The sequence below is a fragment of the Lepisma saccharinum genome, chromosome 3 (genome assembly GCF_977018435.1).
Source record: "Lepisma saccharinum chromosome 3, izLepSacc3.1, whole genome shotgun sequence".
NCBI classification, from domain to species: Eukaryota; Metazoa; Arthropoda; class Insecta; order Zygentoma; family Lepismatidae; genus Lepisma; species Lepisma saccharinum.
In genome coordinates, this window is record NC_139231.1 from 57464433 (window position 1) to 57490581 (window position 26149).

At 36.7% G+C, this 26149-nt stretch overlaps 1 protein-coding gene across 11 annotated transcripts in view; it reads left to right on the forward strand.

The window, feature by feature from the left end:
- Window positions 1-26149, forward strand: part of LOC145985064 (uncharacterized) — a 210026-nt gene that overhangs the window by 46635 nt on the left and 137242 nt on the right. For 10 of the 11 annotated variants that reach the window (XR_014441396.1, XR_014441391.1, XR_014441393.1 and 7 more), the window contains exons 2-3: window positions 10543-10609; window positions 17868-17927. Coding sequence is in view for 3 of the 11 variants with exons in the window: in XM_083118620.1 (XP_082974746.1) it covers window positions 10579-10609; window positions 17868-17927 (91 nt within the window). In the remaining 8 variants the exon portion in view is untranslated. Of the gene's footprint in view, window positions 1-7773; window positions 7792-10542; window positions 10610-17867; window positions 17928-26149 lie in introns of those variants that run through there. The other variant, XR_014441397.1, reaches the window with a different exon arrangement.

Consider the following 26149-nt stretch of genomic DNA (forward strand, 5'->3'; position numbering starts at 1 on the left):
TAAGCAAGCCTAAGGGGCTAGTAGAAATCCTAAATGTTTGAAATTACATGGAAAATTAACAAAAGAGGCAATTTGCTTGTCATGTAAAGGTACTTTGTGTTTTCCCCTGCAGTATGAGTGAGAGTGTGTGTGATTGAATGAGAGTGAGGGGATCTGTAATGTGTTTTTTTATTATTATTTTATGTTTATTTTTACCCAATACACATATATATCCGGGTTCGATACCTGGTGGTGGCACATTGCACAGTGGTTCGGATTCTACTTTAAACTGTAGGTCTAGTCCCGATTAGCCTTACTGTGCATAAAGTGGACTTAGAACACCAACTCATTCAATCAATCCATACTGAACGTTCATGCAGAGAATTATTTTCTTTTTTAATGTTTTAAAAATATATACATATACAAAGTTAATATCCAATGCAAGGTTCATGTTTCTATCATTTTTGTACAAAATTTACGTACGTTCAAAGTCTCAGTTGCATGACTTTTCAAACACCCTGTAGAAGAAATGACTAATATATATCTTTTCGGTGCTACATCATGTAAAATCATGCAAAATATGACATTACGAACCTCTAAACCTTTAACTGACACTAAAAGTGAAATAGGTTAGCCGCAATTGATAAAATGGCAAGAGAAGCCAAAATTTCCATTTTTTCTTTCTTAAAAAAAGCTGGCTGTTTATAGGGAAAAAAACGCCCATTCAAAAAAGCCACCTTTGTTGCAACTCTAGTCATGTCTATATTTCTGCACATGGATTCTTAGTAAATCTGTGTTATGAAGTGTCTGTTGCCCTTTTTAACACATTCTCCACACATATTCTTTATCCGTCCATCAGTGTTTGTGTCACATTCTTTTTTTTTATATATATAACAAATCCACAATCTGAACTGTTTGGCCATCTGTTTTAAGGATTTTTTTACATATTCTTTATCCTTTATGTTCATATTTTTTTGGTGATCCTTATTTGCTTCCAGCTGATGCACCGATATGTTTTTCTAAAACATATAATTTTTCATAAAACATTAAAATACTGACCAAAGCAGAATATATTGTATAAAGGATATATACACTAAAAAGGTAACATTTCCACGCTCTAACAGGGTCTTCTTCAGACGAATACACATTCTAGGTGAATATTGCATTTATTTTTTAAGATTAGCTTCCAAGAGACACATGCCACTTCAGTCTCAAAGCTCCCTTCGTCTTCTATACTCTGTCCCGGAAATCTCCTGAGCGAGCGAGCAAAAACAGGTTCCTGCATAGGTAGTTACTCGAGAAGACTCAACCAATGCACGCGTGTGATGGAACATAATTGCATGGCGGGAAAAAAACGACTGCAACTACTAGCTGTTTGCTGGAGCTTGTACTGCTTCGCTCCACCCACTTGCTTTCTCCCCTTCTCTACTGGAATGCACAGCCTTGCTCCAGAGAGTATAGCACAGTGTTGCATTTTGAACAATTTAACGGCCATTCCATGGTTACGAGTGCGACATTTAGAAGCAAATTCATAAGACATTTTAGTGTTTTATTATTTATTAATGAAAGATAAATGGGTTATACAATAATAGAAACATACAACTCAAAATTAACAATAAAATACAGTATGTAGAAAAATAATGCAACATCAGTTTATTTTTTAATGAATTTTTGAATGTGTGGTTTCGGGTGCGACAATTTTCGGAAGTGCCTTTTGAGGGCATTTACAAATACTTAAAACTCTGTGAAAGTACACCAAAAATTATGAATAAAAATACGAAGGGACAGAAGTATAAACAAATGAGAAATATACTGATGTTATTTTTGGAAAGTCTTACACAGTTATTTTAAAAATTAAACATTTAGCAGGTTACGGGTGCAACATGTTTGGTTTCGGGTGCGACAGTGTGTGATTATTTGAACTTCTAACCATCATTAAGCCTACATTTAACACACTTTAATATGCAATTATAACTTTTTAATAACAATCATAGTTTTAGAATCAAATCTTAAAGAATATAGCATATTTTTTAAAAAAATTATGCACTTTTGAAGACATCATCGACATTTACATCTGAGTAAACATCATTATTAGAGCTGAGCCGATACCACTTTAAACCGATACCGATGTCGATACTCTCACCGATACCGATACCGATCCTTGTATAATTCCACATTTAAAGTAACAAAGGTTATATTATATATATACATATACATACATATAATATATGTGTGTGTTTGTGTAATTATTATTATTATTACATTTTATATGTAAGCATTTCTGACGAGGGGTGATGAATAAATTAACCCACCAAGCGTTGCTCTGTTGCAATGATGCATCTCAACTTTACACTTTTTTAAGTGACAATCGCTCAGATGTTTCAAATATTAGAGAAATATTAAGTGAAGCTAAGAGCAAGGCAATTGTGTGGTCGTCGTCCTCCTCTCCCCCAATGTTGAAAAATGAGATCATGCCTATTCAACTTCCTCTAAAACTAAAGGATCACTATTCCCAAACTAACATTAAATCATCCGTGAACACAAGAATAATTTGCAATTTACCAGCCCCGGACACGACGTCTAAAACTAACAGTATAGCTGTAATGTGAAACCAATCTTGTCTCTTTTTTGTCCTTTAACAAAGGGAATAAATATTAGTAAACGAAATGTAAGGGGAAAATGACCAGTCTCTTGCTTTTATATCAGGCGATTGACTTCAGTAGAGTGATATTCCAAAGTGACTTTGCTTTCGATATACTTTCGGCAAATGATGTCTAAGAAAAATTATATGCATAGTTCTATCGCTTGGTGTAGGAGACAATCCAAACCCTCTTGGTGTAGGAGAAAATCCATACCCATCACTACACTTTCCAGAAACTAACTGCTATCATCTGTCGTTCAAAGAAAATCATTCCCGTGCCACGTTCCTTGTGCCAAAACACGCATGCTGAAACCCAGTCAGGACAAACAAAAGTCTAAAGTTGAAAAGGAGAAGGGGGATTTGCCCAGGTATTTGAATTTCCAGGAAAATGCTATGTACTATGTCTGAGACACGTCCACCACTTTCATGGGCGATGACGTTTTTGACTGAGGGAAGTCACTAAAATGAGGGATGTCCGCAAACACCAAAGAAAGTGGAAGGATTACCAACAGATACATCATTGGCTTTCGGGACCTCATTGGGGTTATTGTTACATGAGACCGCATCTGTACGAACAAAGCTGGTAGACTTCGAAGAGAACTAAACAGAAGCAGCGAACTCCTATGGGGATAATTTCACGTTATGCTTGATTTGCAAGATACTTGACCGTGAGTCTTATCTGCGTACAGATCCTTGTGTCACACACTTGCTGTTCCTGGAAACTTGAGTACAGGTTCATTTAACAAATGCACAACTATTTATCATTTTTTTCAAAACCAAGGGTAAGTTGGAAAAGGTGAACGAAACTTTGAAATGGAAAAAGACAATTTGTTTTGGCCTCGCCTCTAGCGACTCAAAAACAATGGTATCGGCTAGTATTGGTGCAAAAATATCAACTGATACTTACTGATACCGATACCCCTGGGCTCAGCCCTAATCATTATATCTCAGTTTAGGTAGGGATGAGATAGAGGCCGATGGAAGTGTATTCAACTCTGAATTCTTGATCCTGAATTCCTTGAATTCTGAATTAGCAGTTCGACCATATCTGATTTTGGTGAAACTTGTGGGCTCAAAAAAATGACTCGATTGCAGATTGGGTATGGGTTTGATACCTTCCCACTTTGACATCATCATTTCTCCAAACTTCGAAATTTCTTCTATTGGCATGTATTTAATATTTACTCCAGAAATCTATCATTTTTTCACTCAATTGTAAAACTCTTCAGCTGTGTTCACGTTTGCACGTCTTGACTTTACCTCTAACCAAACTTTGCATTTTAATACACCCCCAAACCCGTCAACTGCACCCTTTCCGTGAGACATGGCAAAACAATCCACTGGGCCTTTATTTCAAAATCTTGTTCCATGTAGCAAAGATTCGAAAGAGTATATCTATTTTTAAACTGGGTGGCACATCCATTAGAGAAAATGTGTAGGTTTCACAAATTAGGGAACTCATTTTTCAATGCTTGTATTATTTTCCAAATAAATACCCATACTGAGTACTTATTATGAGTTAAGTCAAGTCATTGCTGATTATCGAAAAGGATCTTACAGTGTTCTCTGCTAGCCACGCTACTTCTGTGAAAACTGTTACCTGTTGATGGCTCCAGTGTGCTGATTGTATCTCATCCTGGTGGGTAGCGGAATAATTTTCAGCAAAATCTATTTGTAAGACTGCCTCACCCTTTGTCAAGTCTTTTTTTTCGGTCTTCGAAATGTGTGCTTTGAACTTTCTTGACGAAACAGTGAACTTTGAAGGATGGAAGTTGGTTTTGGATTTCAGTTACAGCAGACACACTCATTGTGAAGCATGGATGAAGACAGCAATACGTATGGAGAGTGGAACTTGTAAAACTTAGATTTTTTAAAATCAATATCTGGGTGTTCCGATTTGAATAGTTGGAAAGTTTCCTTTATAGTCATTATCATGTGATGTTTTTGTCGTGGTTCTTAGCTTCCAGTTTCAGGATTTCACAGTGAAATAGTATCTTTTCCCAGGAGCCTGGCGACTTACATCGTCACGTTCATAGAATGATTTTATTGTTGTCTTCACTTCTTTTCTTTCACGAGACTTGATAGGACCGGCCAGTTTCAAAATATTTGGGAGTGTTTCAGACAATTTTTGTATCACTGTGATTCTCTTTGTAGGACTGTAAGGCAAAACTTTCTTCACTTTTGCAAGTGCCTTGCCAAGAGATTGGGGACGTTTGTATGAGCGATCTACTGGCGAGACACTGTCCTCGTACTGTTCTGATTCTGTACCTGTTATCGTACCTTTATTAAACTGCTTCTTTTTTTCCCTTAACTCTTTCGCTGCGGTCGTCGCATTTATGCACACCACGCCAGGTGCCTTGCTCTGCGGAAGTCGCATTATTGCGTGTTCATACTTCCACTCGCTGCGGGTGTCGCATTTCCGCAGTACGTTGCTTTTAGTAGCCTTCAGACATCTGTAGATACTATTTGGAACTATTTGAACTTGTAGTTTTGTTTATATCCGTATGATGTCGCTAATTACGCCTCCATTTAGAATACGAGCGTTGAGTGCTATGACACGTCAGTTTCAAATGCATGTTCGAATGTAAACAACATGGCTTCGTCAAGTCGTCAACACTTGTCTGATAATGATGTTACTCAACTGTTGAATCAGAAGGTGAATTAAATTGTGACGATAATAGCAACAGTTTTTATGAGACTTCAATTGGTGACAGTGATTGTGTAGTGTCTGATGAAGAATTTGTACCGCAGTCTGTAACATCATGGAGCAGAGTGCAAAGCAGCATTGATCTAGGTGCGGGAAGTTCGACACAGGCAAGTGCTAAGTTACTTGGTGACAGTACAGTATTTAGCACACAATTTTCTTGTTTTTCTTGTATGTACGCATTGCTTGCATGATAGAATTATTTTCCTGTAGTTTACTTTCATTTCGACTAAAGATACAGTTATAACAATGGTTAGTAATTTTTAAACAAAAAGAATCTGTTATATAATGGATGTTGTCAATGTTACATTGTTGTAATATAGCAACTTAACTGTGAAAAAAGCAGTCTATTTTATTTTTATTTTAGAATTTTTTAAATTATGAATCCCAAATATCATCAGGTAATTCAAATTCATCATTGTTTTCACAAAGTCTCTTGATGTTTTCTGTTACATTAAATTTTAAAGATGGTGGCTTACTCCATTTGTGAAAAAGAAAACTCCACACTGGATCTATGTTACCATTTTCATTATTTAATTTATTCCAGTGTTCTTCTGCAATGAACGAGGCTTCCCAGACATTCAACTCTGTGTTTCCCGTTAATCTTTTTAAAAACCCTTCTCTTTTTAATCAAATGCTTCTCTTCGATGATATGAGTTGACAAACCTGTTCTTGGGTTTAGATTTATAATGTCCAAATCATGTTCGTGCCATCTTATTGCCATTTTCCTTGCTGTTTGTCCCACATAATCTTTTGAACATGAACAACTTATATTATATATTCCTGTGGTTTCCACATCTGGTAGCGAGTTTCTCATTTTGAATTCATTAAATGTACATTCCAAACTTCTTGGTGCTTTAAAAACAATTTTGAAATTAAAACTTTTAAAAATTTTTGCAATTTTATGTGAGAATCCCTTGTGGAATGGAATGCACACAAATTTCTTTTCAACAGATTTTTCATCTTTGTCTGTATTTCTCTTTTCCTTTAGTTTTCTTGCAACTTGTTTTTTGATTTGGTTTATTCTGTTAGTGTGAAAGCCATTTTCTTTTGCTATATTAAAGAGCCTTTCTTCTTCATTTTTGATATCCTCATTATTAGAACATAGTCTTTGTGCTCTCAGGAAAAAATTTAAAAATATGTTATCCATTGTTATACGCGAATGTTCTGATTTGGCATGGATGTATTTTTCCCCCGCTAATTTTTTTCTATGGACTGATGTTTGAATTTTTGAGTCAGTTGTCTTAATTTGCAGATCAAGGAAAGAAATTACATTGTTATTCATGGGTTCGCAAGTGAATTTTATGCGACGATGTGATTCATTTAACGATTTAAATACGTCCATGATGGTGTTCTCATTTTTAGCAATAATTAGCACATCATCTACATATCTGATGTAGAGTTTGATATCCGCACCTATCGCATTAACAATTGGAGATTCTATGTAATGAAGGAAAATGCTGGAGATGATTCCGGATACTGGGTTTCCCATTGATAGACCATTATTTTGCTGATAGATTTTGCCATCAAATATAAAGTAATTGTAATTTGCACATACAGTAAACCATCGAACCATTTCCCATAACAGATTCTTTTTGTTTAAAAATTACTAACCATTGTTATAACTGTATCTTTAGTCGAAATGAAAATAAATGTCTGATGAAAGGAGTGTGTGTTCTCCTGAAACGTCACAAAGAAAAAACTGTTTTCTTATGCTTGTAATAACCGTAAACTACAGGAAAACAATTTTCTTGTTTTATCAAATATTTCCCCCGCTCAGTATTTGAACACACAGCAGAACAAACTGAAGTTTTCACCACCCAGTATCTTGATACTAGTTACGAATTTCCACGCCACTCCACCACTCTGTGTCATCCCGTGTTTTGAGAAATACCATACCATCAGGGACTACAGAATTGTTTGCCAGTGCAAGGAATGACTTTTGTAATTTCTCTATAACATATTTTGCAATGTAATTTTTTAAAATTATTCTTTCTAAAATTTTTTTTTCAAAATTTCAAAATATTTCAAAATTTTTCAAAATATCATACCACCAGGGACTACAGATTGGTATTCCAGTGCAAGAATGAATTTTGTAAGTTCTCTCTCATATATAACACAATGTAATTGTGAAAACTATTTGTTTATAAAAAAAATTTTTTTCAAATTTAATTACGCAGCCAAGGGATATTGTGTGCCAGAGAATTCCGCAGCAAAAGAGTTAATAGATTCTGCCTCTATGCATTTTGACGCCTTTTTTCACTTAGAGCCCGCTGATCATTGAGAAGCTTTTCTCTTTGATTCTTCCTGCACTGCTTGTCTCGAGCTCTTTCCTTTTCCAAGAACTGTTGCCGTTTGTCTGGATCTTCTTTTAGCTGTTTTCTTCATTTCTGCACCTTGTTAAGGGGTGTGCATTGCTCATCTTCCATGGTGCCTTTCACTGAAGACATCATCTGAAAAAATATAGGTAAATATTATGATTCGTACTTTATCCGTCCATAGTTTGAACAAATCAAGACAAAATATATCTAATTTATAACTTCATTAGCTTTGAATTTGTACAAATATATTACAAGGCTAGGTATTAAATTAAATTCTATTTAAAAATAAACTAAAAAACATCACCAAAAGATAATGTCACACCAGAAACCAAAGTCATTCGTGCTCATAACCAGAGGTATGTTGCACCCGAAACTGCTAAAATATATACAAAAAACAAACAAATGTGAACAAAAATGATGCAAATAGTTTAGTTTTTAAATATATTTAGAAGAAATACAAGCATGACATTTTGAGGTTAGAATATTCGAAGTTCTTAAAACATATCGATGTTTCCGGTTTTGGGTGTGACATGAGTACAGTTTGCAACTACATATACAGTGCTCAAAAAAAGTTTTGCATATTCAGGATTTGTGATCATTTTATTGTACTAGATACATGGAATCATATTTAAGAGTACAGGAGAGACATACAAACTGAAAGAAAACAGTGCAGCCACACAGAAGAAACAAAATCATACCAGAATCACACCACAAACACAAGATTGAAAATGTGGAATGCGAAACACAAAAGAAAGGCAGTGCAATACCGTGTACCTACGGCTCGCAGGCATACTTGGGATCAACAGATGGGAGTTCAGTAGCGTGTATAGCCACATTGAGCCCGAAGGCATGCTTGAACACGACGGGGCATGCCAAGGATAAGAGCATTCAACTTCTTCTGAGGAAGACTGTCCCACTCTTGAATGGCATACTCCCGCAATTGCACCTTGTTCACAGGAGGATTTTCGCGGCTGACAATTGCTCGCTTCAGGTGTCCCCATGCATGTTCCACACAGTTCATGTCTGGAGAATACGCCGACTACACCATGTGTCGAATGCCATGCATATCAAGGAACTCTTGAACCACTCTGGCTCGATGTGGTCGAGCATTATCATCCATCAGTGTGAAGCCACCCCCCACAGTGCTACCACGGGTTCGAGAATAGCGTTTCTGTACATCAGACCAGTCACGTGACCCTGGAGAGGAATTAGGGGCATACGTCGACCAAACATGATGGAGCCCCCCTGTTGCTGGTGACGTTCCTGGATGAAGGGCTCGTTCAATCTCTCATCTGATCGTCTCCAAACCCTTATGCTTTTGCTTAACGGGTGCAAACTGATGGTGACCTCATCTGTAAAGAGCGTGTGCTCCCACTGTTCTTGACTCCATTCGCTGTGCATTGTTGCCCACCTTACACGGTCTCCCTTATGGTGTGCTTTCAGAGGAACCTTGGGTATTGGTCTTCTTGACGTCAATCCTTCCTCATGAAGTCGATTCCACACTGTCTGATCGGAAACATTTGCTCCTGAGGTCCTCCGCAGATCCTGGCACAAACTGGTAGCAGTTGCAGTGGGTCTACGACGTGCAGAAATCACCACGTACCGATCTTCCCTGCATGTTGTTTTGCGTGTCCGCCCAGTCCTTGGTCGATCAGCAACTGATTGTGTCTTCCTGAACTTTTTCCACACTCGAGAGACATCACTTTGGCTTACTCCAACATGGGCAGCGACGTCCCCTTGGCGATATCCCTCTTGCAGCAGCGTTACAATTCGAAATGGTTGCTCGAGGCATGTTGCCCTTCGATTTCCACCCGCTCTCTGTGCAGTTTCCAACTCACAAGTGCGGATAAGACAAGGGCAATGCTTCCCACCGGGCTGCTTTCAAATCTGCTCAGGGATCAGGTGGCAACTACTGCCCTCTATCTGCTGAATATCGAACTCACTTGGTGCATTATGTCGGTTTCTGTCTCGAACATTGCTCACATAATGAACATTGTATACCTTTTGGAGATATCGCGACTCAAACCTCATGCAATCATAATATGCAAAATTTTTTTTGAGCCCTGTATGATAATAACGTAAATATTTCCCTTTTTTTTACTAAAACAAACAGAAATTATGTTGGAAAGTAATTTGTTTACATGTTGTTGCAGGTTTCTTATTATCACTTTCATTGACAGTTGGAAAATGTTGCCAGATGTAATGCGCAAATCTGACATTTTGCAAGCATGCGAGGTTGCCACACTTACAAGTATGATTTTTTGAGAAAAAGAAGAAATAAATACATGCTTCTTATTTAGTTTAGAAAGTATGAATTGTGTGGATAATGAAATCGTAAAATAAAATGGAATATTATTCATTAAATTTTTGATGGCTCAGGCTCACTTTACATGGAATGGCAATGTGCACAGATCACTGAACACTTTAACCCAATTTTCCTACAGCTACAAGGCCTCTTGTGGAACCTTGAAGGCGTTTACAGAATGTGGTTCAAAGAGGATCGTAAAGAGGCTTTTTGGTTTTTCACATCCCTACCTCATCAGCTACAACGGGTATGGGACAAGTTTGTACTCTGAATAGGTCTTGTGATTTTTTAGTAAAATATTATTTTAGATAAAAACTCTGGATCAACTGGATACAATACATCTCTGATTTTCAGAAGTGACTGATCTAGTGATTATCTCTCCAGTTACTATTCTGCTCACAGCATATTATGTGCCCATTCTAGAAAAATGAAAAGGATCCATTTTTTTCTCTATGTGCTGTGTTAGTTTGTTGGTGTTGTACAGCATGTTTCTGTACACATATTTTTTATGTAGTATTGTAAGAGAAAATATTTGAATCATGCAGAAGGTGTTTGTCAGATTTCTTAATTCATTATAACATTCTCATTTCAGTATTGTTGGTGATTGGAAATTCTTGGAGTTAAGACAATGGGAGGTGCCCAGAGTACTAAGGATCGAGGTAAGAGTACTTTTCTTTTTGCTTAGTGTACATCATTTTACTGCCAATAGGAATACTTGATTGTTGTAGCAGTTTAAGTTTTGAAGGCTAGTTAAAAGCTCTTTTAAGTAATACACTACAAATTTACCAGAAGTTAATAAAAAAATCACAGAAATTATAAGTAAAGGTATTGTTTTTTTTTACGTTATTTTTTTTGGCAGAAATGAATGTCAGAATAGGCTGACAACAGAAAATACTCAGGAAGGAATTTGCTCCATGATTACATTATTTAACTATTATTCACTATAATGTCAGTTGTACATATCCACAAATTTCTTATTTTATGACATAAATAGCTGATTGGCCAGCGTTGCCCGGGAATTTATTTATCCCAATCTTCTATTAGACAGGAATATAAATTAATTCTAACTATAGTGTAAAATGAACTTGGAGTTGAACCGCATTGGGGGTGTTACTATTCATCTCAACGGCCCCGAAAACTATGGATTCCATACTAATATTGGTCGTTTTACATGTCACCCCCTTCCCACCCCCACCCCTAGGGGTGCCAGGGGTGTCTTGGAGTTGAACGTCATTGGGAGTGTCACTATTCATCTTAATGACCCTGAAAACTATGGATTGCACACTAATATCGGTCGTTTTACATGTCACCCACTTCCCACCCCCGCCCCTAGGGGTGCCAGAGTTGTCTTGGAGTTGAACGGCATTGGGAGTGTCACTATTCATCTTAGCGACCCCAACATCTATGAATTCCTCACTAATATCGGTCGTTTTCGATTATTTTTACATGTCACCCCTCCCCTCCCCTCCCCCCACCCCACCCCTAGGGGTGCCAGGGGTGTCTTGGAGTTGAACGGCATTGGGAGAGTCATTATTCATCTTAGCGACCCACAGGGGCGGCGTCAGAAATTTTCGACTGGGTGGGCAGAAGCTCCTTATTGATAGATTAGGGTGGGCAGTATAAATGTAAGACCATATATAGTATATATGTGTATGTAAGACGTATGTATCCCTCTCTCTCTTACACTCCTGATTTTCCTCTTACTTCTTTTCCCTTCCTTTTTCTTGTTTTCTTTTTTATTCTTTTCTAATCTATTCTCACATCTTGTTCCATTTCCTTTCCCTTTGTCTCTGATGAACACAATTATATCAACGAAGTGATTTAACCATGCGCAGCCATACATTCTAATCACATTCTTTCATGCATGTTAATACAGTGAAATAAATGTGAGTTAGGTTTAAGCTTGTGTTGCAAATACAAGGCACATACTTGATTTTAAGTATTTGGCGACAATGATAGAAAGTGCGACGGTAGATAATCGTGAAGTTTCTCGTAATTTAAATGCATATTTCCTGAGCATAGTATTTTCATCGTATGAGTTTTTAACTGAAAAAGTTTTCTTACTCCTTAGGGGTCACTTTTCTTAGCTTACAAGTTTTGTACAACTGAGAAATCTATCTGAATGTTTGTAGTAGTGGCGATTGGGTGCCAACATTTGAGGGGCAAGGACAATATACTTTTTCTTGGTAGAAAAGGCTTAGCATAAAAATACCATATTGCGGGGGCAAAAAGTGGCAAAATTTGGCGAGAGAACTGCATCACCCACTTCCCGGTGCTCCTAATCGCAGCCACTGAATGTTTGGATTAAAATGAACGTCTTATTAGGAATGATTTAAAACACACACGGAAATCAAATTCTTTGTTCATTGTCCATGAAGTATTCCTAGGCTAATGAAAGGCTATTTTGACAGAATATCACTCACAAACAGGTAAGATCGAAAAATCTGTTCAGAATTGAAGAGATTATTAGCTAAGTTGCTATTCATTTTCTGAACTGTTTTGTTACTAATGCGGGAGAAGCAATACACGTGTGGTTACATGAACATATTTCTTGAGGTAACAAAATGATTTAGGACACAAGGAATTCATCGAAGTTCATCACCGTGCCAGTAATAATTCATCTATTTTTCATAATGACTTTGGTTGCATGGCGTGACCATTTCGAACACACTAGAATGTCAACCTCTATCCTGTGCAGCACACCCTGGAAACTTTATTCTTTCAGGGCAACGAGTCCCTGGCACCTGGAACCACTGTCAAAGTAATAATTTATGAGGGTTTGTATTTTGAGTGTCAGCTTTTGTTTGTTTTCGCCCCTTCGTAACTTTAATCTAATCGTCATTGAACCTTATCGTCGTCATTATCATAATTAGCAGAAAAATGACTTTAACCTTTAAACAGCCAATGGGTCATATATGCATATATGACCCATGGTGCCGTATTACAACATTCACGTGCTTTTAGGACCTTCATACTTGTATGTGAGGTTGTAAACGCTGACAGATGTTGAGACAAGGCATTGAAATGTCATGTGGAAGAAAACCCACCCCCTCTCCCTTTCTCTAATATGTAAATTAGCTATTTTTAGCCAAAATGCAAATTGTACATATTGCATCATATTTCAGCTTGTATGATAACTAGAACTTGAAACAAGTTTCACTTTGTTGCAAAAGGTCAACTCTTTGAAAACAATGCAAAAGTTTTCGCCCTTTTTCCAAAATAACGGGAGAAGAGGGGGCGAACGACAGATTTTTTTTCATTGAAATTTGGGAACTTGGCCCTCCCAAGCCCATTTTTCTCACTTGAGCTTTCTAAATTGTCGCGTGCTCCGATGTTTTTTCTTTCAAACAAAAGTTATCCGAAGTAGATTGCTCAAATAGTCTCCGAGATACTTATCTATACTCTAATATGCAAATTAGCCATTTTTGCCAAAATGCAGGATTGTACATATTGCGTCATATTTCAGCCTGTATGAGGACTAGAGACTTGAAAGAAGTTTCCCTTTGTTACAAAAGGTCTATTCTTTGAAAACAATGCAAAAGTTTGCGCCCTTTTTCCAAAATAACGGGAGAAGAGGGGGCGAACGTGATTTTTCATTGAAATTTGGGGACTTGGTCCCTCCCAACCCCATTTTTCTCACTTGGGCTTTCTAAATTGTACACGGTCGCGTGCTCCGATGTTTTTGTTTTCAAACAAAAGTTATCCGAAGTAGATTGCTCAAATAGTCTCAGAGATATAACGTTTTTCTGAAATAAGTGTAAAAATTTAAAAATCGCGTGCAAAGGCCGCAGTGAGAGAGGTGTTACTTTCGAAAACCGGCTCGGTTGTTTAAAGGTTAAATATAACAAATCAACCACAACTTACTCTTTCAAAAATGGAGCTGCATTAGTTCATACCTCTTAGAAAGTTGAGATGGTAGTTTCAATTGCACAGCGTTTCATTAGTGGATCAAGTGAAGGCAGCTAATTCCGTGAACAATGATGTTGTTTTCCGAAAGTCTCAAATATTTGTCTCAGGCTATCACTGTCCTAAAATGGACGCATCGTCTGTGGTGATAAAATGCCACGTTTGGTGGGAGTTCTTTCTGTATATTTTTCCCCAAAGGCATAACGCTGTCGCATTATAATGAAGACGTCCTGTGTTCGACTCCACCCTCCTCTGGTGGAAGCACAATTCACACTGGTTCCACATTAAACTGTAGGTTTAGTCCCGATTAGCCTTTCTGAGCATAAAAGTGGATTTAAAAACAAAGTAATGAAATCGTCTTCTGGATACTTCGTGACATAACTTTTTTTCTTTACTTCAGCTGCATCTACAGATTCTGTTGACATTTTCGGCTGATTCATGTGACAAAATTGATGTGTGGAAAGTGGATTTCTAAATAGGATAAGCCACTCATTAGCAATTGAATAATTCTGTTGCTTTTTCCATACATAACTGGTTTATTAAAATTTATTCACTGCAGTATTGTAGTGATTATTGTGATTCCTTCTTATTAGTGCCCGACCCTGTGGCCGAGTTGTTAGCACATCGCGCTGCAACGTCAAGGGTCCCGGGTTCGAATCCCGGTCGAGCTTGGTTGTTTGTGAATGTCCATTCATCAATTTCATCATTTCATCACCCATCTCCATCTTCGCAAATTAGCCAAGAGGCACAAAACGCGAAGTAAAATAGACTAAATCAATCAATCAAAACCTTCTTATTAGTAAAATAAATATAAAGTTGATATTTCGCATACCATATTGATATTTGAATATAACAAGTATATAAAAATTGTAATGAAATAAAAAAGGGACACTTCTGGAATTTTAATGCCGAGCTAATTAAAACTATATTATACTCTCTAGCATATTAAAACCCGAAGGTTTATGGCTTCAGCAACAGAAGCCTTCCATCTGTCCATATTCGGGCCAAGATCAATCCAATCTTTTAGATCCTTGCCGATTTCTTTTAGGTCCATCTCAACGTTATCCCTCCATCCTCGTCTTGGCCTTCCTACTGGTCTCATACCATCAAGTTTCCCAACAAGAATCCTGTAAACTATTTTTTCCTCTGCCATTCGTGTCACATGGCCTGTCCATCTAAGTCGTCTTGATTAAATTATTCTAATAATAATAATAATTAAAAAGTCAAAATAATGTATTGTGTTGCCGGAGGAAGTAACGCTAAGATGATGTTTTTATTTGTTTATTTGGAGATTATTTTAATCATACCCAGGCCGGGATTTATATACGTATGTGGAGACCCGGATGTGCAGTCCTCAAGTTCGACCTAAATTCTGATCTAATCTTGATCATATCCTGCATAATTTTGAGCCTCCTAAGTCTACTAACTGCTTTTAATCATGCAAGTATTCATTTGATCACAGTTTTTGTTACAATAGCTCTAGTATTTACTTTCACTTTCTAATGACAAAATTAGCTTTTTTATGGGTTGATAATATGTGAATATTTCTAGCATAGATAATATTCACAAGTAAAATACACATGTTATGAACACCAGGATACACTTATTTATCGAATTATTCATATATCTCCAAGTGTATGTACTTATTGAATTTGATTGGGTGGGCAATCGGGTGGGCACAGGAATTTTTGGGTGGGTGCTTGCCCACCCGTGCCCACCCCTGGCGCCGTCCCTGGCGACCCATAAAACTATGGATTCCACACTAATATCAGTCCTTTTTCGATTATTTTTACGTCACCCCTTCCCACCCCAACTCCTAGGAGTGCCAGGGGTGTCTTACACCTACATTATTTCTTTACAGATTGTAAGTCATATGTGTACCAAGTTTGGTCATCGTGAATGTCACCAATTAGCTTAGTGACTCCGAAAACTGTGGATTCCACACTAATCGGTCCTTTTTTATTATTTTTACATTATATATATAAATATATAAATGGATAATGTAAAAATAATAAAAAAGGACCGATTAGTGTGGAATCCACAGTTTTCGGAGTCACTAAGCTAATTGGTGACATTCACGATGACCAATATATATATATATATATAGATTAATAAGTAATTTTTTAGATTTTCTAGTCTGATCTGTGTGTGTTGCTGGTTATATTTGTTGGTAATTTTTTTTTTTACATGTATGATAATTAGCAGAGCTATAATTGGACAATTAAATGCCATTGGTTACCCGGACTGCTATATAAATAAATATGTAAGTTCAAAAATAAGTTATGGTTGAATATCTGCTACTGAACAGGAACCACCACTGACTCCAACTAGTAAGTTCTCTGAAATAAATGAAAAAGAATAGCAGAAGAGACTTTAAAATATTGCTCACAATTTTGGAGCTTTCTTCACTTTCGAGGGTTATATTGTAGGGGATAGTGGGAAAGGGATGCTGACAGAGCATGATTGTAAGGGGGATTATTTTGCAGGTCATAAATCCTTTGGCCCTGTATTTATATTAAAAAAAAAAAGAATGCTAATTTGCATGTACAGGTGGTGAAATTAGTGCTGACTACTAAAGAAAGAAGTAGTACACCCTCACAAAAATTCTCTGGATGCCACTGGATGCTGGTTATTTAACTTACTAGATCACAGTATCCCTGACATCGAAGGTTAATTTTTATATCCATCAAGGATGACTTTTATGTCCCCTCCATAAGTATAATTATTGCTAATAACAGTTGAAAATATCTCCTGAACTAATGGTGGTAAAATGATGATGATAGTTGTCTTTATTTGTGACAGAACTCCTGAGGTTTTACTCTACCCACAAAAGAAAAATAAATGCTATGGATGGTGAGCGTGCAGCTCATGACTAAACATATGGATTAAAATGGTGGCTTTCACAATGTGAAGGAAAGTTCAGTAGTGCTTTTGGTTTGCTGAATTTTAGTCTCTGATTGGAGTGTCTCTGTCTTTCAAATTTGTGAGGTCATCCAACGTGCATCACAGAATAATTCCTTTACACAGAAAATACTAGATTTACGTGATGATGGACACTCGCGGATACGTTATGCCACAAATGCTGCAAAAAACTTGGCAAGATATAGGTTACCATCTTGATATTTATCTGCCAACCAAAGATGCACATATGGAGATTCACTGAAGCTCGATGAGTTTCCTTAATAGAAAATCAAAATCTCGTTAGTCCAGCATTGCTAGTTTCAGAAAAATACCCCATTTCTTATTGATAGAATTCTACTACACACTCTGTATAATATTCACACTGGTAACACAAACATTTCTGTTACATTCATGAAGCAAATACCTTTTCATGCTTACACTAATCAAGGGATGGACAAAGCCACATCATTGCAAAAAAAAGTCAGAATTGATGAATTGTTTGTATGTCAAGATTCAAGAAATATTAATTTAATTCTGATATATTTGTTCTGTAAAAAGTAGCTAAAGTTAAGTGGGGGAAGGGATATTGGTAACCAAGATAGGGAATGTTTCAGTTCTGCCCTTACACACCCTACATTTCTTTATAGCATGGTTCAAGACAGGTTTTTTTATTATTATTGTTTTTTGTTATTCAGGTCACTATTCCCAGCCCTTCCCTTTAAGTTGATGAAAGGCAAACTGGAAGGCTGAGGAAACATCATTACAGGGAGAATTTTTTTTATTAAATAACTATCTAGGTGAAATTATGAATATTTGAAAGCAAAACTCTGATTGATATGATATAATTCTAATTTAAAGAAAAAAACACATTTTAAAATTTGTAATATTCTAAATTACTTTAAAATATTTCAATTTGTATATATCTGGAGAAGTATCAGCCACTATTTGTAATTACATTTGAATTGATACCACTGCTATTGGCTAATGTAGATACATTGGTATCATATTCAGCTCAGTAATAATATATTTGTGAAATATTGTAGCATGACAATTTAAGTTAATTGATATATACAGTAATAGTATATTTACATATACATTCTGCCTTTTCAGCACAGATGAATGAAGACATGAGGAAGGTAGAAGCTTTGGCAAGGAAATGTGGTATCGAAAGTAAGTTAATATTTCCTAACTTATCAAAATATTATAATAATTGCAGAGAAATTTTAATTTTTGAGCATGTGCATATATTGCTGCAGAAATGATAAGATTGAAGTTAGCTCTTGTGAGCTGTCTTTCCAGAATTCACTGGATGGATACTCTGAGCAAATCTCTTTGGCCTTGGATTTCCTGGCTTTAATTTGTCAAAAACAGCCTTTACAAAGCTGTATATCATGCAGAAAAAATCTTTATAATTGTGTTGTTAAATTGTGATTTTATTTATGTTATGTGTATTTTATCATGATTACATTCTTTCATTGATTTTATTGTGGTGTAAAATTGATTTCTCTCTGTCTAGAATTTTTCAAGTAAATCAATATACAGGGTGAGTTTTAAGTCTCCATACAAATTGTGAAAACGGTGACTAATGTTTATTTTTCCTTTTCAGGCACGTGAACGAATTAAAATGAGATGCCACTAACGAAGGAAGAACTGATTGACACCATTCTGTTGGCTGGGAGTTGTACTACCCATCATGTAGCATGTACATTCAATGCAACCCACAGAACGCAGATAATTCATGACACAGTGGCCAAACTTATCAAGGAATTCAGAAGGACCGGTTCCGTCGCCGATGAAAGCAGGCCTGGAAGACCAAAGACAGCAACGGAACCTGTCCTTCTGAATTTCTTGATAAGTTTGGCCACTGTGTCATGAATTATCTGCATTCTGTGGGTTGCATTGAATGTACATGCTACATGATGGGTAGTACCACTCCCAGCCAACAGAATGGTGTCAATCAGTTCTTCCTTTGTTAGTGGCATCTCTTTTTAATTGGTTCACCTGCCTGAAAAGGAAAAATAAACATTAGTCACAGTTTTCACCATTTGTATGGAGAAATATGACTCACCCTGTATAATAGTGTTGATTCATGAAACAAATGCTGCTTCTCAGGGGTTGACTTGCAGTCTTGTAGTCAGAATGTGAATGTTCTTTGTGAATATCTCTTTGTCATTTCAATCTAATCATTCATCCTTATCATTGTAATTCACGTAAAGAGACAGAAAGACAACATAAATTAAGAAAAAAAGAATTGAGACAAATGAATGTGTGCCTTGACACAAGATACACTCTTGCATCTTGCTTGTAAATATATGTTGATCGCTATTTAATATCACTAAGCCATGTGATATTAAATTCTGCATAGAAAGTACACTTGTTTGAGTTTCTGCCTTTCAGCTTCAAAGCATTGAACCCTATAGAGCTAACGGGGAGAATCAAGAACACTGAAGCTAAGCTGGTCAATTTGATGACGTTACTTTCTTGTTTTAAAGAAAGAGTTTTATTCACAATTAAAATTGACCAAAACATAAATTTCTTCCTTACAGTATTAGGAATAAAAAGATTTGGTATCATTTAACGTCCATAGTTACATTCAACACAGCAATTTGCGTGGTGTTCTCCACATATTGCTTTGGAACAATGGCTGCAAAACACTTATGTCATCCTCCTTTTCTTGCTTGAACAGAAGGTAAAGATCTTGCATTTCCTTGTTCCATGGGCCTGTTTCATCTCTGGGCAATATTTCTACCATGGACAAACGTCGCAGATGCGGTAAGTTGTGGTCCAAGATGGTTTGTTTTGTTCATTAGAGGATTGCACTTCAGAGCTGCAATCTGAAGAATTAAGAGTTTTGTTGTTTCACTATGAATATAAAACTTTAGATCAAAATTGTAGTCATTGTCTTCTGTCAACACAGAATCATCAATTTCTATGTCTCTTCAGTTTCACTAATGCCCCTTTGCACCAATGTCGATTTACTCATGAGTAAGAGTAAGCTCACAGTTCAGCCATGAATCAGCTGAATCTGCTCTTGCAGCAACGGAAACGACTGATAAGTTGGGAGTTAAAGGAGGGTCAACTTTTTGCCCTTTGAAATTGGCAAATAAAAGCAAAGTTAACCCACATGCATTGCATAACTAGCTGCCATCTGCAACAGTAATGTATCACTTCAGAATTTCAAATCTAAATAAATGTTAAACAGGAAGTAATAGACTCAAATTATGCACATAAAAAGCGAGAGATATGTAGTCTGTTACTAAATACATACTTTGGTAGTTGTTTATTGTGCACATTCTGCAGTACAGAGTTTGTAAAATTGCATGTGTAATACAAACATAAACATTCACCCAGAAACCTGACGAAGTGGAACACTATAGTATGAACATATGTTTTTTTCTTCATTATTACAAGATGTGTTTGATAATAAGGTAAGTCTCCCTAAGTTCGCCACCTTAAGCAAATTTGTTTTAAAAATCACGAAGAATTTTTTTTTTTCAAAATATAAAAATACTTTTGCAATGATAATGTTTAATAGAACAACATATAAATTTGTGAGAAGAAAAACGGTCCCCTTTCTCGAACAATGGATAAGAGAAGGAGGGGTTGCAACTGGCGAAGTTATGATGCACGTGTTCTTTAACTTCGCCACTTGTGTACAAGCAGTAAACTCAATTAATATTTTAATAACAGTAGAGAGTGGATGCAATTTATTTTCATACTAAACAAAGGCAATATTTATTATACAATATTCATGCATAAAATCAGTACAGATTGTAACAAGCACAATTTAAATCCAAGACAATTTCACTTTACACTGAGAATGAAGTATCAATTTGAGCACTGGACAAACGAAAACACATTTATCATTTTTCGTTAATCCCACACATTCTTCGTGAACGTAATGATGACATAAACTGCAGCATCTCATATCTAGGACACGATCTTCTTTGCAAAGGAAACAATACCAGCTGTCTGTAGATTTGCAGGCTCCAGGATTCTTTTTTGGATGAGGACGGGTTGTGTTTTTAGGTCTTACAGTTTTCGGGAGTGTTGTGGCTTTTGGGTAACCAAGTGCATTGGAACAGGAAGGACCAGGATCTGATGGACTGGAGAACAAACTTTTCTGAATTTGGACAGCGTGGCTGTTAATTGGTGGACGGTTCCTCTTTGGGAGTCGATCCCTTTAAGTTTTGGTGGCCCTCAACTTTGAAAATATGTATGCAAAACTAATGAATTCTAAGTCTTACTCTATTTAAAAAAACAAGTTTCATTGTCATAACATCAGTTCTTAAGTTTGCCATGATGCACGATATAGTGGCAAACTTAAGAAGAGGTGCAGCTTTTATTAAACACGTCAGAAACTACGACATAACAATTATACATTTAAATTTAACAATACCCCTAAAAAGTACACAACGTAGGCTTTGAAGTGATATATTGCACTATCTAAATGCAATAGTTATTCTGTTGTATTAAACGGATACTTACGGAGCAAATGTGATATCAGCAACCACTACCAACAGAATGTGGCGACTATCTCCAAGCAAGCACGCGCTAATGGAAATCGACCTTCAGTGTTCAATGTAGTTTGCAAAGCACCATGCACCTGGCATGAAGTAGCTTCTGATATCTCTCGGTTAAACATAGAATCTGTGGGGTGGCGAACCTTGGGGCAGTGGCGAACATATGGCTACCTACCTTACATTTATTTTTAACCTTTTTCACCTGAGCTTGATAAATAACATTAAAAATGTGCTCTTCTTCAACAAGAACTACAGCAAGTGCTGTTTTTTAGTTTGGTTTCCACTTGTTACAATAGCAGTTGCTACATCTTGAAAAATTATTACATGTAGAATAGTATATGAACTAGATTCTTCAGTAGAACAAACAAAGAAAAATAACTATTACCTCTGGAAATACTTTCCATATATAATACTTATATAGAGAGATAAAACAACTTCACAGATATATGGGTCATTTCATGTCAGTTCAACCAAAGAGGGGGTTTTGGAACCCATGATCTCAGATTTTGATGAACCATATCACATTCAATCCTTCGATGGTGGTGAGAAAGCACGTCATTTTGTTTGTCTCAGACTTGTCTTGGTTTCCTTTTTATAGCCCCCCAAACTTTCAGTGATTCCTCTTTTCTTCCATTTCCAAAGCCTGTAAAGCTGCACAGTCTTGGGGGAAAAAAGTCTCTCTTTTTCTAATAAATTATTCAATCTTTTTTGAAATTTCACAATAATCTTAAGCAAACAATAAAGATTCCATAATCATATTTTAGGCCACCAATAACTTAATAAAATATTATCTGATTTTTTTGGCAAAAAACATGGTTTAATAACATTTGATTTATGATTGTAAGGGAAAGGTGCAACACCAACACAAATATCTTTAAAGTGAACTTGGATATCTGATCTAGCTTATCAAGAAATAAAAGTGATGGTTTTGTATTCCTTCTGAAAATATGACAACTTAATTTTTTTTTTTTTCAAAATGGCTACCGGATTTTATATTTTTAAAACTCAGAATCTAAGAATCCACTTTCAAAATATCATTGAAGCAAATTTTTAGAGCCTAAAATTTTAAATAATATTTTCATGGATGCCTGGAAGGCTGGGCAAGTGGGGGTCATGGCTCCCCTCTGTAAAATGGATGTCACCCTAAAAGTAGGGCTATATATATTTCATACATATAGTTTTATTTCAGTGACAGCCATTTGTGTTTATTAATAAAAGGATATTGCAGGTACATGACAACTTCAAATTGATGGATGAAGTGTTTCTTTCAGGGGAATATGCATAGTTTCCACACCTCTCCCCATCATTTCAAATTGTCCAAATTTGTCCAAAATGTTTTCCTCCCTTCTTCTAAAAGTAACAGGTGATCAGAGTGGAGAGATCCTAGTTATTCTATCACGTCACTGTCCTACTTACTACAGGTTTAATTTTCTTAATAACTCCGAGAAATATTTGCTTTAAACTACTTATTCCTCAAGGTCAGAAACACCCCGGACAAAATATTACGAAGTCAGATTTTATTTAACTTAATATTTGGTTACATCACCATGTGCCCTGATCACAGCTTGGATCTTATGGGGCATGCTGTCAACATGGGGCCGGATAACATCTGCAGTGATTTTAGCGCACTCATCTATCAATCTGGCTGTCAATTCCACTAGTGACCGCGGATGTGCAACACTCCTCTTGACAGCAAATTCCAAAGCGTCCCACATTTTCTCGATGACGTTAAGGTCAGGCAAATTAGCTGGCCAAGTGGGGTGGGACATCAACTTCATGTTCTGCAAACCAGTCCTGAACACATCTGGCATGATGCATGGTACAATTGTCATCTTGGTAGACAGGTTCGGTGATAAGGTCCTCTCCACGTAGAAATTCCACATAAGGGAGGACTTGGTCGTCCAGGATGGGGATATAGTGCACAGCCTTCATTTGAGTGTTGACTGGCACCAGTGTTCCAATGCCAGTAGCTGAAATACACCCCCAAAACATCACACTGCCACCACCGAGCTGCACTGATCTCTGGACACAGTCCAGATGATATGCCTGTCTGGGTCTTTTGGTGAAGGGGGGACATGCATCATTGGAATACAAACAGAAATGTGATTTGCCTGACCATATTACACGTCGCTACTCATCCACAGTCCAGTGTCGATGTGCTTTAGCCCATTGGAGTCTCAGTCTGCTTTTGGGCTGCTGTGATCTGCGGACATAATTCACACCACTTTATTAGAGAATCTAACTTCTTTTGCAGAAGTGCCATGTAACTGAAATTAGAGATTTTACTATATATTTTGCGATCGTTAGCAAGCAAGAGAAGGTTTTTGCATGAGTCGGAAAGATATTCTGGGAGGTCATCAAGGTACAGGATGAAGAGAAGAGGTCCACAAACACTGCCTTGGGGTATGCCAGAAGATACAGCTTGATAAGAAGAAGAGGTTCCGGAAATATCAAACTTTTTGTTGCCTGTTTGGGAGGTAGTGCTTGAGTAGAGGGAGAAATTTTTCATGAATATTCAATCGGTGAGATAATTTATGTAGGAGGCAAATGTGGTTTATAGAGTCAAAAGCTTTCGTAAAATCCAGATATATTACATTCAGTTTGACACGCACCTTCTGCCTTGAGGGCTTTTAGTTTAGCCTGGTTACAACCCTTTTATCGGACTTCTCAGAGGCTTCTAAGGGTTAGTAGGACCAAGCCCTTGCGAGGTCTGTGGTGTAGGATTTATTTTTAATTATCACCTATGTAGGTTGAAATGAAAGATCCTTAAGATCTTTTACTCGAAGATTTATTTGAACTTTCGATGTTATACAAACACTTTTTCAAACAGACAGTTCACCCGGTATAACTTGTAGGCCTAAACCTATTAGTTATACTGAAGTTTATAACCCTGGTCTTTTGATGATGCAGGAGAACACCTTATTCAGAGTTGGGTTTGTAGAATATCTGCCAACATGGAGTACAAGTACTCCAGCCAATCCGAAGATTGAAGCAAGATATTCCCCAACGTCTCCTGAACCATCAACCTTTCGGCAACCAGGAGAATGTCCCGCAGACTCACAAAAATCTAGCTCTTTTATATCATATTGTTGTTTACAATTTACCATGGTTATTACATAGTTGTTTAATATTTCTATAGTTTCAACATTTAAGTTAAACAATTCATTATCCATTGTAATATTAACAATAACACATTTTTAAAGAAAAGATTCCAACATAGATTAATATAATACAGATTGAATAGTTTAGTGCCTGAAAAAGCATGTGTTGACAGGGGCGACACATAGCGTTCCCCCAGAAGAAAACAAAATTAAATATAAGTGAACGTTATTTAATTTTGTTTTTTGAACATCTTCTAGTCAAACAATCGTCAAATTAGTCTTTAACTCAGCATATTTGGATTTTTTTTTTTTTTTTTAGTGGACCTTCTTCATTATGAATCCTTTGGATCACTGCTTATTTAAGAAAGAGTACAACAATAGTCTCACGGTTAGTGTTATTAAAAACAGTTAATGTCTATTTTTTAGTTTAAGGTTGATACTTTTCTCATAGTGTCGTGATTTGAACAACATAGTTTAGCAATTTTTTAGAGATAAGCAACTAACGCTTTTCAAAAGGGACAAACATCAAAAACTTCCTCTTCAGTTGTACTTTTCCTTTACTTTGGTAAGTAAAGATCCTGAATACTTTTTTAGCCAGACTGATGTCTTTTTTGAAAATCCTTGATAACTCTAGGGTTATTTGGACCACGTTTTTCTTGTTTTTCAAACCATTGTGGATGCAGTTAACGCAAATTATATCATCCCTGCTGTTTAAAATGTATCCCTCGTTCCACTGTCCTTGAAGGGACCTGTCGACTTCGGCAGACGGCCGGGTATCATCATGTTCCGAGTCTTCAGGTAACGGGGAAATTAGATCGGGTACTTTAAAGGATTTTAAGATCTGCTCTATCTCCGGGGTTTTTTCTTCCTTACGAGAACACACCAGGATATCGTGACATTGTTCCAACACTGACCTTAGAGAGTGATATTGAACACTGCTTACCTCCCTGCTAGTTATTATCTCCTGCTTCAGCTCTTCTGTAGCTCGACTCATTCTTTCCTCCGGATGTTCCCTTGTGTTGATCAGACCCCCAACATCTCTAAACCATTTTTGATAAGCCGAAGAAAATTCTATATTCCAATCATCTTCCGTGTTACTCGCCATAATTTTTTGTGATCTGTTTGTTTATTCTTTCACCATGGATTTCCAAGAATGTGAATACAGGTGGGTATGATGACCGCTAGGGTTTCCATATTTTCAGTAGTTCCGATTTTCTTTCAGGAGTGCAATTTATTTTTTTTAAATTTTGGAAATTTTCCTTTCCTGAATCTTCTTGAGTCCATGGGTTTAGCAATTCCGCGGCATTGTTTCTGATCTCTTTTACTATAAATGGTCCAGTAAAACATTCGAAAAATTTGGAAATGACATTATTTTTAGCGGAGCTTAGCTTGTGTGACTTTTTTAGTACCAAGTCCCCTTTAAGTAGCTCGTAGGCTCTAGGATTTCCCTTTTGTAGTCTTTGTTCCTTTCTTCGAAGATTATTAGACTGAGCATGGAAAAGTTTATCCTTCCACGGTAGTTCGTGAAAACCATCGTTTTGTGGCCAGTTTATTTGTTTCAAAATGCTAACTTGCACCGGTTTATTGTAGAAAAGCTCTAAGGGAGCATACCCAGTTTCTCCTGACACAGAGCAATTCAATATCCAACAGATTTTCGATATAAATTTGTGCCAATCCTGATGGGAATTATGACAAAAAGTCCTTATTAACCTAACTATCTCCTGATTCGTTCTTTCCACAATGTTGCCCGCAGGGTGATAAGGAGTGG